This window comes from Rhinolophus hipposideros, assembly GCF_964194185.1.
Source record: "Rhinolophus hipposideros genome assembly, chromosome: 3".
Lineage (NCBI taxonomy): Eukaryota > Metazoa > Chordata > Mammalia > Chiroptera > Rhinolophidae > Rhinolophus > Rhinolophus hipposideros.
Genome location: NC_138049.1, coordinates 27,499,982 through 27,512,460, shown reverse-complemented (window position 1 = coordinate 27,512,460; position 12,479 = coordinate 27,499,982). Strand labels below are relative to the sequence as shown.

At 39.5% G+C, this 12,479-nt stretch overlaps 1 protein-coding gene across 1 annotated transcript in view; it reads right to left on the bottom strand.

Annotated features, from left to right (window-relative positions):
- The window catches only part of SLC2A12 (solute carrier family 2 member 12), a 51,981-nt gene extending 40,164 nt beyond the window's left edge, over positions 1 to 11,817 (bottom strand). Inside the window, exon 1 of the mRNA XM_081036940.1 lies at positions 11,511 to 11,817. Within this exon, the coding sequence (XP_080893066.1) occupies positions 11,511 to 11,625 (115 nt within the window). The 5' untranslated portion in view covers positions 11,626 to 11,817. The remainder of the gene's footprint in view (positions 1 to 11,510) is intronic.
- Positions 11,818 to 12,479: the final 662 nt, after the last annotated feature.

Sequence of the window (12,479 nt, the reverse complement as noted above, 5' to 3'; positions counted from 1 at the left end):
CATGTCTTATACAGATGCAAATATGTCTATTTGCATCTCCATTCTAAGGAAGCTCCTCTAGCTGTACCTCAGTTTACTCTTATTATTAGATGTTGTCCTAGATCTTTTTTTTCAGAGTCCATTTTCACAAATTTATACAGAACAAAAATCAGATACTTTACAAAATTTCTATGTTTCCTGTAAAAAGAAATTTAAAAATGCATGTGTTGCCTTGGTATTTAAAACGTACTTGCCAATAACCAGATTTGTTACATTCTTTTTACCCAGCCCGCACAAGTCAGTGACATTTTTGACTGTAAGAAACCAAGACCCTGACAAACAAGGACTTGAAACATCATGGCATTTATTGTTTAATTAGTGAGATGACCACCTTGAGTTTGGTGTCTCCAAGAATTCATTATCTATCCTTCTGTTCCTGTCTCCTCATAGGGCTGGCTTTTGTCCAGACTTGTCATCATATGGGCAAGGTGGCTGCCACAGCTCCAGGCATAAGATTCTCTCACAATCAGTTTTAAAGGCAAGATACAATGGAAGAAGTCTTAGGGCAAGACCTTTTTTCTTTTTATAAGGGAGGGAACTTTCCAGAAGCACCTTGAAAGATGATGAGGTTCAGGACACAGTACACAAAAATATGGCACCTTGGCATGTTGAATATTTTAAGCTGAAGGAGTTTGAGAAAATGACAGAAGCAGGACTGTTCCTTTGGCCTTTCCCTCATTCTTCTCCCTGAAGCAGGTCATAAAACCCTGTAAGAGATGCCCTCTCTATACCAGGAGAAAAACAATCTTATCTCCAAAGAGAGGCCAGGAAGAATCTGAACAAACAGGCCTTGCTATGTTTCCCCCAAGTTGACTACACTTACCTCATGCTCTCTAAGGTATCATATTTCTACATCAGACCTGGCATCAAAATACTCAGGCTTAACCATTTCTTCAGGTCTTCATTTCCTTATGAAGGCTCTCATGTCTTGTAAAACTTACATTAAATAAATTTGGATGCTTTTCTGCTGTTAATCTGTCTTTGTCAGTTTAATTTTCAGACCCAGCGTGGGACCTCAAAAGGATTGAGGGAAACTTTTTTCCTCCCCTACAAAGTTACCCTAATGTCTCTTTGACCAGAACCAGTGGGATCCCTGGTCAAACTTGGCTGCAAGAGAGACTGGGAAGTGAGTATCTGAATCTTTTAGTTCCCCAGATGGCAACAGCAGAGGGAGTTGGAACAGCTCTTAGCTTGGCAGTGTCTGACCTCATTCTAGCCACTCGGTTGCAGTTGGAAATTCCTCTTAGACCTTAGTTAAACCTCGACAATTGATGTGCACAGCCACTAGCCAAATTTCTGACGTCTAGAAGTTATTTTTCTGGTGTGGCTCCATTGAACTGAGAAAGGAATTTTTTCTTGGTCCCCTGACTATGAATAAGGGATATCATTCATGCCTTATTTAAAGCAGTTTGTAGTTCGTTGCTTATCCAAAAGAGTCCATACAAAACTACAACTTCTACAGCACATCATCCGAGTGGCTCCTCTGGGCTTTGTCCCTTCTTACATTGACTTCATGTCTCAAAATGCAGTGGGCACTGTCTTTCCTGTCTAGCCCAAAGTTGCTGCAATCTTAGAAATTGTAGCCCCTACAGAGATATAGAAAGAGAAGTAATAATGACAAGATAGGATTGGCAAGAATTGCACTGTGAAGCAAAAACTTCTATGCATCTGAGAAAACAGCTCTAGGGGCTACAGAGAAGTCTTCTGTGTCTCTGGAAGGTGAAAATTCTCTCAATAAGGGATGCAGTCATTGAAAATGTAACATTTTACTGTCTTATTTTATATATGACCTCCAAGTTTGCATTTTATTTACAGTTAAGTTCTAACTCATCAAGAATATATCTGGCTTTAGTGCTATTGTACGTGTGCAGCTCTTTCCATGTTTTCATGGGGATTTTCAATAGAGTTAAGAGGGGTGAATCTGGAGAACAAACTGGCAGCCATTTTACCTAGAGACTTGATGTCTCTTGGATGGAGGTTCTCGATGTGTGAGAGATGTGGTGAACTATGGACATTTAAAAACTGACAAAGTCTTTAAAAAGGATCCTCACGGGTGGGGGGTGGGAGATGAGGGTAAGAGGGATCAAATATATGGTGATGGAAGGAGAACTGACTCTGGGTGGTGAACACACAATGGGATTTATAGATGATGTAACACAGAATTGTACACCTGAAATTATGTAATTTCATTAACAATTGTCACCCCAATAAATTAAAAAGAAAGAAAGAAAGAAAGAAAGAAAGAAAGAAAGAAAGAAAGAAAGAAAGAAAGAAAGAAAGAAAGAAAGAAGAAAAAAGAAAAAAAAAAGGATCCTCATCCCATCAATGATTATTGGCTGTTGGAACAGTAGTAACACATATCTGTACTTCAAGATTTTAAACATACATGCATGTGATAAGTTTTTTTTTTTAATTCTAAGTGCTAGTGATTGCAAAAGTAGCTTTCTGTCATTTTATATTTTCTAATCAATAAATATAAAATGGTGAAGACTATTATGTGAAAATGTGAATGTGTTTTTCTATTTAAAAAGGAGTCCATGTACTCAAAAATGGTAGCAAAACACTCTTAGTGTTGTTTAAATTATTTATTTAGGAATACAAAATGGGAAGGAAATAAATAAAATTGTAAAATCTGTGTCTGTAAAGCTCTTAGGAAAAACACTTTATTTACTAAATAAATAAAGGGAGAAGCCCATAGGGCATGTTGATAATACACAGCCAGACTATGAGAAAGAGGAAGAGAGAAAGAGAAAAGGCCAAGATGTTTTATATAATATAAAGGGAGGATTTTGACGTGTGTGTGTGCGTGTGTGTGTGTATGTGTGTGTGTGTGTGTGTGTGTGTGTGTGTGTGAGAGAGAGAGAGAGAGAGAGAGAGAGAGAGAGAGAGAGAGAGAGAGAGAGAGAGAGGAAGGAGAAGGAGAAAAAGAAAGAATAGCTAAAAGAGCTCAGAAATAGGAGAAATAGAAGAAAATGTCAGGACAGGTTGTCAAGTTGTGGAAGGTAGGAATGGGGACAGAACACAAGGGAACAATTGGGCAAGAGGTCTGTGGATTTTAGAAAATACTGGTTTATAACAAATTCCTTATGGTGGATTTGACAAGAGGATTTTAAGAATGGGCCCAGCTCTCTTCAAATCATTAGTAAAAAATCTATAAAAGCTTGTGTGAATGGGATTTGAGTACATGAAAGAAAAGGAGCTATAATCCACATATGGATTTGGAGCAGAAGTAAGATAAAAGACTAATGTAGGAAGTGAGGGGCAAGAATCCAGTGGAAACAGGAAGTTGGTGTAAAAGCGATCAGAAGAACCACAAGACTCTTGAGGACAGGGCAGGAGTGAGAAGCAAGGAGGCATATAGATTTAGCCTTATGGGAGCTGAAGCTATTTTTATTTAAATAGCAAAAGATTGGTGACTCCATAAAGCTAGAGGATTTGGAGACATGAGATGAAGTTTTCCAAGACTCCCTAATTCGATCATCATTTCCATTACTTTCAGAAACTTTCGTGATTTCTCTTGAACTGATATGGTCTCTTCCTCAGTATTCTTCCTCCTAAGAATTCCTCCTCTCATGGTACAGAGCACACAGAAGTGCATGATATTGTCCCTGCTTATGTCTTCAGATTCTTTTGTCATCTTTTTTTCTTCTCTTTGAAGTCTGTACTCTCATCAAACAAAAATTTTTGCAGTTCCTGAAAGTGTCATTCTTTCTTCTCCAAATTTGTATACAAGATAATTACTCTACTTAGAATGCTCTCTGTAAACCTCTTGGCTTCAGTTATGCTTTGTTGATTCAGCTTAGCCACACTGTCTTACAGAATCCTTCAAAAACTGGCTTAACTGTCCCCCAGGCACTACCCGAGTATTATGTATCTGCCCACCTCTTCCATTGTAGGTGTCCTGATCTCCTTTCTCCTCATCAATTGCTAATAATCATCTGCATTGCCTGAATGTCTCTTGTTCATCCATGGACCCAGAGTCTAGCATCATGTCTGAATCATAATAGACACTAAAATTTGTTAAATGATTGTCTTGTTGTTATTTAGACTCTTATCTTTCTGATGAGTCGGTAAAAATCTATGGACATGAATCACATCTTAGACTCCTTTTTTTATCCCTGAAGTGTCTAGCACCATGCCTCTCAATAAGTATTGCTGAATTAAAATGCTCTTTAGTTTAGCTCAACAAACACTTTTTTACTCATGTAACAATTCAGCCTGTACTAAGTGCCAGCACTCTATTGGGCATGGATGGCAGACAGTACAATCAGCAGGGTGGTCATGTGAGCTCTGTGTTGAGACACTTCCTAGGTTACATCTGGATCTGATGGCACAAGATGGTGGCACTTGGGCTCCATGCATGTGATCCCTGATGAAAATACAGAGAAAAGGTATAGTTCTTACCTTTTCTAAGCACTTGCAGTTAGCTTAGAGCTGTGATAGGTACAATAATATATATTTTATCTGGGAATTTATACTTTTATAGAAAAAAACATGTTACATGTAAAATTAGGAAATTAGCTAAAATAGAATGCAATAAAGTTCTGAAATGAGTGTAATGGGGTACTCAAATTCACCAAACAGAGCAGGAAATAGAGACATCAGTGCTGGATGGTATTATTGGTCAAATGGGCGAAACCCTGGATTGGATATAGGACACTGAGCTTCAGATCTCTGTACTGCCATCTATTATCTGTGCTGCCTGGAATAGTCACTTTGCTTCTCTCCGGGAGGCACCTGGGCTTAATAGTGAGGGTACAGCCTGGAATCAGAGTGCTTGATGTTGACATGTCCCTTAACCTTTCTGTTCTTCTGTGTCCTCATTCCTAAAACCAAGATAGTATTACCTACTTCATAAAGTTTTTATTGAAAAGAAATAAGATAGAAGTACATAGTAGTAAATGTTTGGTAAATGTTACTTGTTGCTTTCTTAGCCTCAGTGTCTAAGGTAATATTACCTCATTGAGTTGTTATAAAGATAAGAAGAAATAATTATGATAGAAGCTCTTGGCCCATGATAATCATTCAACAAAGGTTTTTTTTTTGTTTGTTTGTTTTTTTGTTTTTTTGTTTTTTTTTTTAGTCTAGATGATGGGGCAAAAGGAAATAAAATAACAATTATGCCTTTCTACAAATTCTTAGATTCATTTGTTTTTGGCAGTACCTACATAATTGGGCCTGAAACATTCTTCCTGTGATTTTGCCTTGGGGTTTTACAGCTTTGTTCCTCAATGGAAATGAAAAAATATCATCAGTCTGGGGATGCTATTTCAACATACAAATTGATTCTAATTACAAATTTCCCCCCTATTCTTAAAAAACTTTTCACCTCTGAGGCTGAGATGCCATTTCAGGCAGGTTTCTAAATTTGCACTGCACATAGCTCCTAACTCTGACTTCTACAAAGTAGGACAACAGGTGAGCTCAGGAGCAAAATATTTTGGAAAAAATAATATGGACATAGTTAAGTCTCAGAGATTAGCAATGCCAGGTAGACCTGAGTCATAAGTGTTTCTGAGAAATAATTGCTTCCAAGGGAAGCACAATTTAACAGTTTAAAGTTAAATTACACTTGATTTACTTAAGGAAAAAACAAACAAAAAAAACACTTCTTTAAGTTAAATGAAAAACTGAGTTTTTTCTCCCTGATATTTTGGCAGCACCATAGAAAGTGACTCACGGTTCAAAAATAATGAAGGCTCCTAAAATTAGAATAATGTGATAAATTACTTTAGTCTTATTATTACTTCCTTAAATTGTATAGAAAATTTAATATATCACTGAAGCGTAGCCAGTTAGCAAATGCATAAATAAGTGTGTTATGACATAGGAAGGAAAATGATACCAATTGAGACAAATCAAAACAAAATAAAATAGAAAAAAACCTATATGAATTTATGATTTACTATAAAGCTAACATATTTGACTCAAAGTTTCAGCTGGGAAGTTTTTGGGGGGACTCAGGTTTTGTACCTTTAACTGAGATTGAGTAATTTTTGAGAAAAAATGTAATGAGAAATCATTCTTATCTGATATTTGGTCTGAGGGGAAGCAAAGTTTAGTACCCCAAAGTATGCCTTTTGGGATATTGGTTATTTTAAGCTGGTTAATTTTTAAGAAAAGAAAGACTCAGGAAAAACCTTTGATCTTCCCCCTAACTGCTTAAAATATTTTATATAGAGGATCTGCTCCAAGAAGAGGGCTACCGTCATAGACAACTGTAATTTAATATGAACTTGGTGTGTTAGGGAAGAACCTAGAAGGCCCCTTTGACCAAAGTCCTCTCTGTGTCCCATTGTTAAACATGGCCCAGTAAACATTTATTTACCAAACATTTGCTTTTCCATCTCCACGTGAATTGTCTTCCTGCCATATGATGTCCCAAACCACAATACTCCCCTTCTCCTTAGCTCAAGATGGCACATAAGCCTTCACTGCCCAGTCTGTCCTCCAGTCTCACATTCGTATGGGACCCCATATATGTACATTTGTAATAAATGTTGTTATTTTTTCCTGTTAATCTGACTCGTGTTATTTGATTAGTCCAACCAGAGAACATTTATCTTCCTGCCTCCACAGGTCAAATAGCTCCTTGGGAAGGAGACCATTTCTACTTTTCCCCTTTCTAACCACCATAATTTGGTGTCCTTTTACATGGCTTTCATTGCCTATTGTATTCAATAACTCATTCTCTTGGGGAAGACTATTACTGAGAAAGGAAAAAAAAATTGAACTAGGGAGTGCTGACTCTGCTCAATTTAAGAATCTTATAAAACCAGTTCTTGCTTATAAACTTTGAGTAAATAGCTGCTTCAGCTCTTAGAAGCCCAAGCTAATTGTGCACTAATGGAGGGTGGTTTGGAGCTCTCAGAACTTTTAAACCCTGAAGCTAAAATAATACTTGGGTTCCTCCTATTGAGAAAATGCTACCTATAAAAGCAAATTTAAGAACTATTAGATGGGTGCAAAAGTAACTGCAGTTTAAAAGGTTAAAAATAATAGCAGGGGTGGCCGGTTCGCTCAGTTGGTTAGAACGTGGTGCTAATAACACCAAGGTTGCAGGTTGGATCCCCTCATGGGCCACTGTGAGCTGCACCCTCCTTAAAAATAAATAAATGAACAACAACAAAAATAATAATGATAATTGCAAAACCTGCAGTTACTTTTGCACCAACCTAATAACTATTTTTCGAATGAAAAATAGAATTCCACACATCTATAGCAATTAAAAATTGCATTTTAAAATCAGCTGACTCCTCTTTGATATGTACCTGTAAATTGGAATTTCCTCAGTCAGCCCCAGAGTGGATTCATTATATTTTGCGCTCTGTTTTCACCAGCTACTATAAAATCTGGACCAGTAGAAAGTACCCCGTTGAGAATTCACAAAGACTATGTCTCGAGGGCTCACATTAGGGTCCTATCAGCTACCACCAGGCATGTTCCTGGGATCTCTGGGTGTCAGCTCCTGCTGGCAATCTTACCAGAGACAAGGGTAATGTTTAAAATATTTAACAACTGGGATAGGGCCATTGACCTATCAGAGCAGACATTGGCTGTAAAACCAGTTCAGGCACACTGGTGTCTGCCAGCTAATTTCAGTCACTCCAGATTAGCAGCACTGCTTGGCGTCTCTTTGGCCTGGCTTCATCCATATTTGCCAGGCCCTGCCGCTACAGGCTCCCTCACGTGTGTGTCTGCTGCTATTGTGGCAGCCAAGAGGTGGTCTGTGGCAAGGGACAACCTCTCTGCCTTCTTTGGTGACATGATCTTAAAGGGGAATAAGAGCCCTTTAAGATCTGGATGGGGCCGCCTGGTGGATCAGGCACTGGGAGCTCCGTGCTCCTAATGTGGAAAGCCGCCCATTCGATTCCCGCCTGGGCAGTGAGCTGTGCGCTCTACCGCTACGACTCAACAATGGCTCTCCCTGGAGCTGGGCTGCCGATGTGAGCTGCCAGGGGCTGCTGTGGGCTACCCTGAGCGGCCAGGGGCCAGCAGCCATCGTGAACAGTCAGCAGCCAACAGGTGAAGCGCGAGGCTCACAGAGTCTGTGGTGAAACAGCTCCCGCCAACTTTGTTGAGAGCCTTCTCCTTGCCCAGATCTTGGAGAAGCCATTTGCCCAGTCCTTGCAGTCTCAAATTTACACTTTTAATGTGATTGCCAACTGAGGTTAAATATACAGTCAGAGAGAGATAAGCTAACTAAAGTAAAAAGGGAGATAGTTATCTTTAAATATGATCTTATTTCCACACAAAAGAGTCCATACTTTCTCATATATTCACATGTCTATAAATCCTGTCCACTTCCTTGGGAATATCAAACTACATGCAAAAAATTTTTGTTATCAGCCATTAATTTTTTAAATACACGTTTTTAAAGCACAATAATTTTTGTCACAGGTTTTGTCACTTTACTTTTTAATATATGAAAACCTGAAGAAAAAAAAAAGGCAACGGCCCAGACCTGGGTCTTACCATAGTGACTGGTCTGTTGTTGGAATCGCTTCTCTTACACGTTACTAGGTCAAGAGGGTTGGCCTGACTTTCTCTTCCATGGGGATAAGTTTATTCTCCAAAGTCCCTTCAGTCTTACAAGTAGACTTCCCCTTGGGCTGCCCAATGAAGCCTAAGAAAGCTGGGCCTCACTGGATTCAAGAGGACTGGGTTAAGCTAAACCTGGAGGCCCAATACTCAGTAGGGGCACAGTAAATATGCCCCAACAACAAAAAATGACCTGCCTAACCAGAGTAACGATGGATATGAGGTTTGCTGAATGTGATCCCACTCGAGGAGCCTGATGTGAGGGGCTACAAGGGATGAGAGGAAGCAGGGAAGCAGCCAGGCTGCAGGTCCTTCCTTTCTCTACCTCCCCTTTCTCCACTAGAACAGGCCACGATGACCCGTCTTACATACTGACCACCTACTCGGCTTCCATTTGTACAAAGTTCACAGCTTTAAACTTATTTGAGAACAACTGCCTTAGAGCAGTCATCTGATTAGAAGTGTGCATTTATTAAATTTCAGACTGTGGCATCTGGCACTTAGAAGGGTCTTAGAGAGCATGGAGTGCAGCCCTTTCAGCTGGATTAGAGAGTCCAGTTCTAATGATCTGGTTTCCAGTGCATTCGGTGGCTGGACCTATAGTGCTGAGAACCTGCATTCATACAATGGATATTGTTCTTGGTTTCTGACCTTTTGGGCAGATCCAGAGGAAAAAGCAAGTACTGGTGGGGTAAAGAGCGCCTTGAGGAAATCTTCTACCTAGCCAGTAGTTTGAATCATGAAATTAGAAGAGACTCAGAGACCCTGTGTCTGAGATGGAGGAAGAGGCTTTAGGCCTTCTGGGCGAGAGGCTGCCAGGGTCAGCTTTGCACCAGCCACTGCATGAACTTGGGCCAACCACACATCTTCTGGCCTCACGTTCTCCTTGTGTGAGATGCTCCAGCAGTCCACGTTTCTCATATTACCTATATCTGTTGATTCTAGGCACCAGAATTTCAAGCTGAGCTCAACCCTGCCCTATCAAGTCAGTTACAACATGTCTACAAACACTGAACAATTTACTAAAAATGTACCCACTTTGAGTCAAAGATTTTTGAAAATGAATTTATATATCCATTAGCTTCTAGTTGTTGGAACAGAGCATTCTTTTCAGTTTAAGAGGAGTTGGAGAGGAAGACCTGCTAACACTTTTTATTGTACACACTAACATTAAAGGGGTGCAATTACAGAGCTTAGGACCTCTGTTTTGTTTCATTTTTCAGTATCTCACATGATTTAATTACCTTGTCCTGGATTGTATAACTCATTCCTCTTTGGCTTTAATTTTTCCATCTAGGGCTATAGAAAAACTTGCTATCTTCAAATGTAGGAATAGTATGATAATTTTAAAGCATATTTTAAATACTCTGAATTTCCTGGATGAAACATTTAGGCTTCCTCTTGTGCATAATAAAGGTTCATTTAAAATTAAGTTTAAAAGATAATTTGTGGTATTTACTCATTTATTACTTTTCAAGAACATAAGCCATTGCACTTTAAATGGAAAATTGTGCATGCATTCAACCTTTACAAACATATATACATCTTAAATTCCTTTTAGATAATTGTAAACTTGTGCAATTTAACCTATTAAGAGTACTCTGGGCTTTCAAAGCCATATCCAAATTTAATAGTCAATTTTTAATTGTTACTGTGGAAGCCCACCCAGGACAAAATTTTTCATCTTCTTTGTGCCATTATCACCGACATTATTTAGTTAACCTTTTTGTTGATTTCACTACCTCAGCTAGTCCTTCAGCTCACTCTTGCAGAAGTTCAGAGAGGAGAACTCTTTAAATCTTTCCCCTTACCCCCCAATACAAGTTTTCCTTGCTTGCTTTTAGACTGAGGAGTCAGTGAACACATGAGGGCTAGGCTATATTGAAAGATGACCCCAGATATTATTCATTCTAGAAGGGGGAAAGTAAGAGAAGGTTGAGCAAGGAGCAGGACAGGGAAGAATGACAGCTTCTCAGTTCCCCAGGAGGTACCACTCTATGTCTCCATGAGAGAGGTTGTGGCTGCAATTCTAAGATCAGACAAGCCCACAGTGCAAACATAAGTATACAGATCCATTTCAAGGTGAAAGGTAAATGCCTTTTGTATCATTTGGTGTTTTGGATTATTCATGAAATTCCAATATATGGTCTAGGAATGTATTATATGGCTGGGGGAGCAGAGCTGAGGAAAGCAGTAGGAAGAAGAAAATTATCTATGTTTGACTTCATTTCATGTTACCATTCCTTTCTATTCCTTTGAGAACTGAATGAATAGGAACAGACCGCTAAAAGTGTGCAATGTTTCTGTGGGAGTTGTAAATGTGGAAGTGAAGAAAAGCATTTGGTTTAGCAAAGATAACTGAAATGAATTTAAACCTTTCCAAATTTCATCTCCAGAAATAAAGGTATTAAAACCTTAGTTCGAAAGACCAGTTTTAAAGAGAGCAGGAGCAAGGGAGCAGAGGTTTTAGGCGCTGAATAAAGCTCCAATTCATTACAGATCCTGGAACCTAAAAACCAAGCTGTGTTCATTGATTATGTAACTAATAATTTTATGAAGCCTACTTAAAATAAATACTGATTTAAAAATTATAGTTATAATATCCACTTGTTGCAGATTGTCCATGTGTGACAATAAATGCCAAAGTGGGTGTGTGTGTTTACACTTGACTATCTTACCAATTGTCCCCAAATTAAAAAAGATTTATACATTGTATTGTCAACATAATGGATGAGACCCACCTTACCAGTAGTGGTTCAACCTTCACATTATAATGTCTTGCCACTCCTCCTACCATATCTGTACCCTTTTCTCTGTGCGCCTAGCACACTGATATCTAAACACATGCACACGCACACGCACACAGGAGTGAGAAACAAGTTCAGCTTGCTACTCTAGACAGTCCCCCAAGCCCATTTGCCTCACTTTACCTCTGATCCAGGAAGGATGCCTGCCGCTGCTGGCTCTGTCGCTGCCATCAGTCTCTGCTGGTCTCCCCTTCGGGTTCAGCAGACTGGGGCCCTCTGTGTTTTCAACAGGTACCATAGTCACTTAGAAGTTACAGCTGTTCCCTCCGCACCAAACCACCCTGACTTCCCTCCCTGACAGCAGTGGTCACTTTCCCCATGGTCGCATGCTAAAGAAGGTGGAAAAAAAAAAAAAAAACTTCGAGCAAAGCCAATGTGATTTGTGACCAACTTTGTTTCTATTTCAGAAGGCTTTGCCCTTTTCGGTGACACAGGCAGTTGCTATTCCAAGCAGCCTATCACAGGCAGGGGGTGGGCCAAGTCTCCGAGGACTGTTTTTGCCTTCAGATGTAGAGTTGGGCGCAAGGGGTTAAAAGGCTTGGGAACAAACGGGAGCTCAGACTGACTTTGCGTTTGGCCATCAGCGAGGGGTAGCGCTTGTGTTCTTGTACCTTTGAAAAGAAACCAAGAAAAGAAACATGCAGATTCAAACACAGGCTGAGAGTGAGGGCCCAGAATACTAACAGATGGTATCAGTTAATCTTGCAGAGAGAGGAACAATTTATGCCAAGACATACCAGAAGGAAAAGTGTGTCAAATTTTCAACAAGACTGTCATTCCAAGAGTCGTGACACTTACCAGTTTACACAAAGCATAAAATATCTTTATTGTTTTAATCTGATTTTAGTCTAGGTGAATGCCTTGTATTCTCTCTCTCTCTCTCTCTCTCTCTCTCTCTCTCTCTCTCTCTCTCTCTCTCTCTCTCTCTCTCTCTTCCTCTCTCTTTCTCTGTCTCTCCCCAAGGCCTGTCAGACAAATCAGGGCCTGAGACCGAATACACACAAACTCAGAATGCATAGATTCTTTGGACTTCTTTTACCCTGGGATTATAGCAAAGTAACACGATTGATTCATGCATAGTGGTCTTTAAGA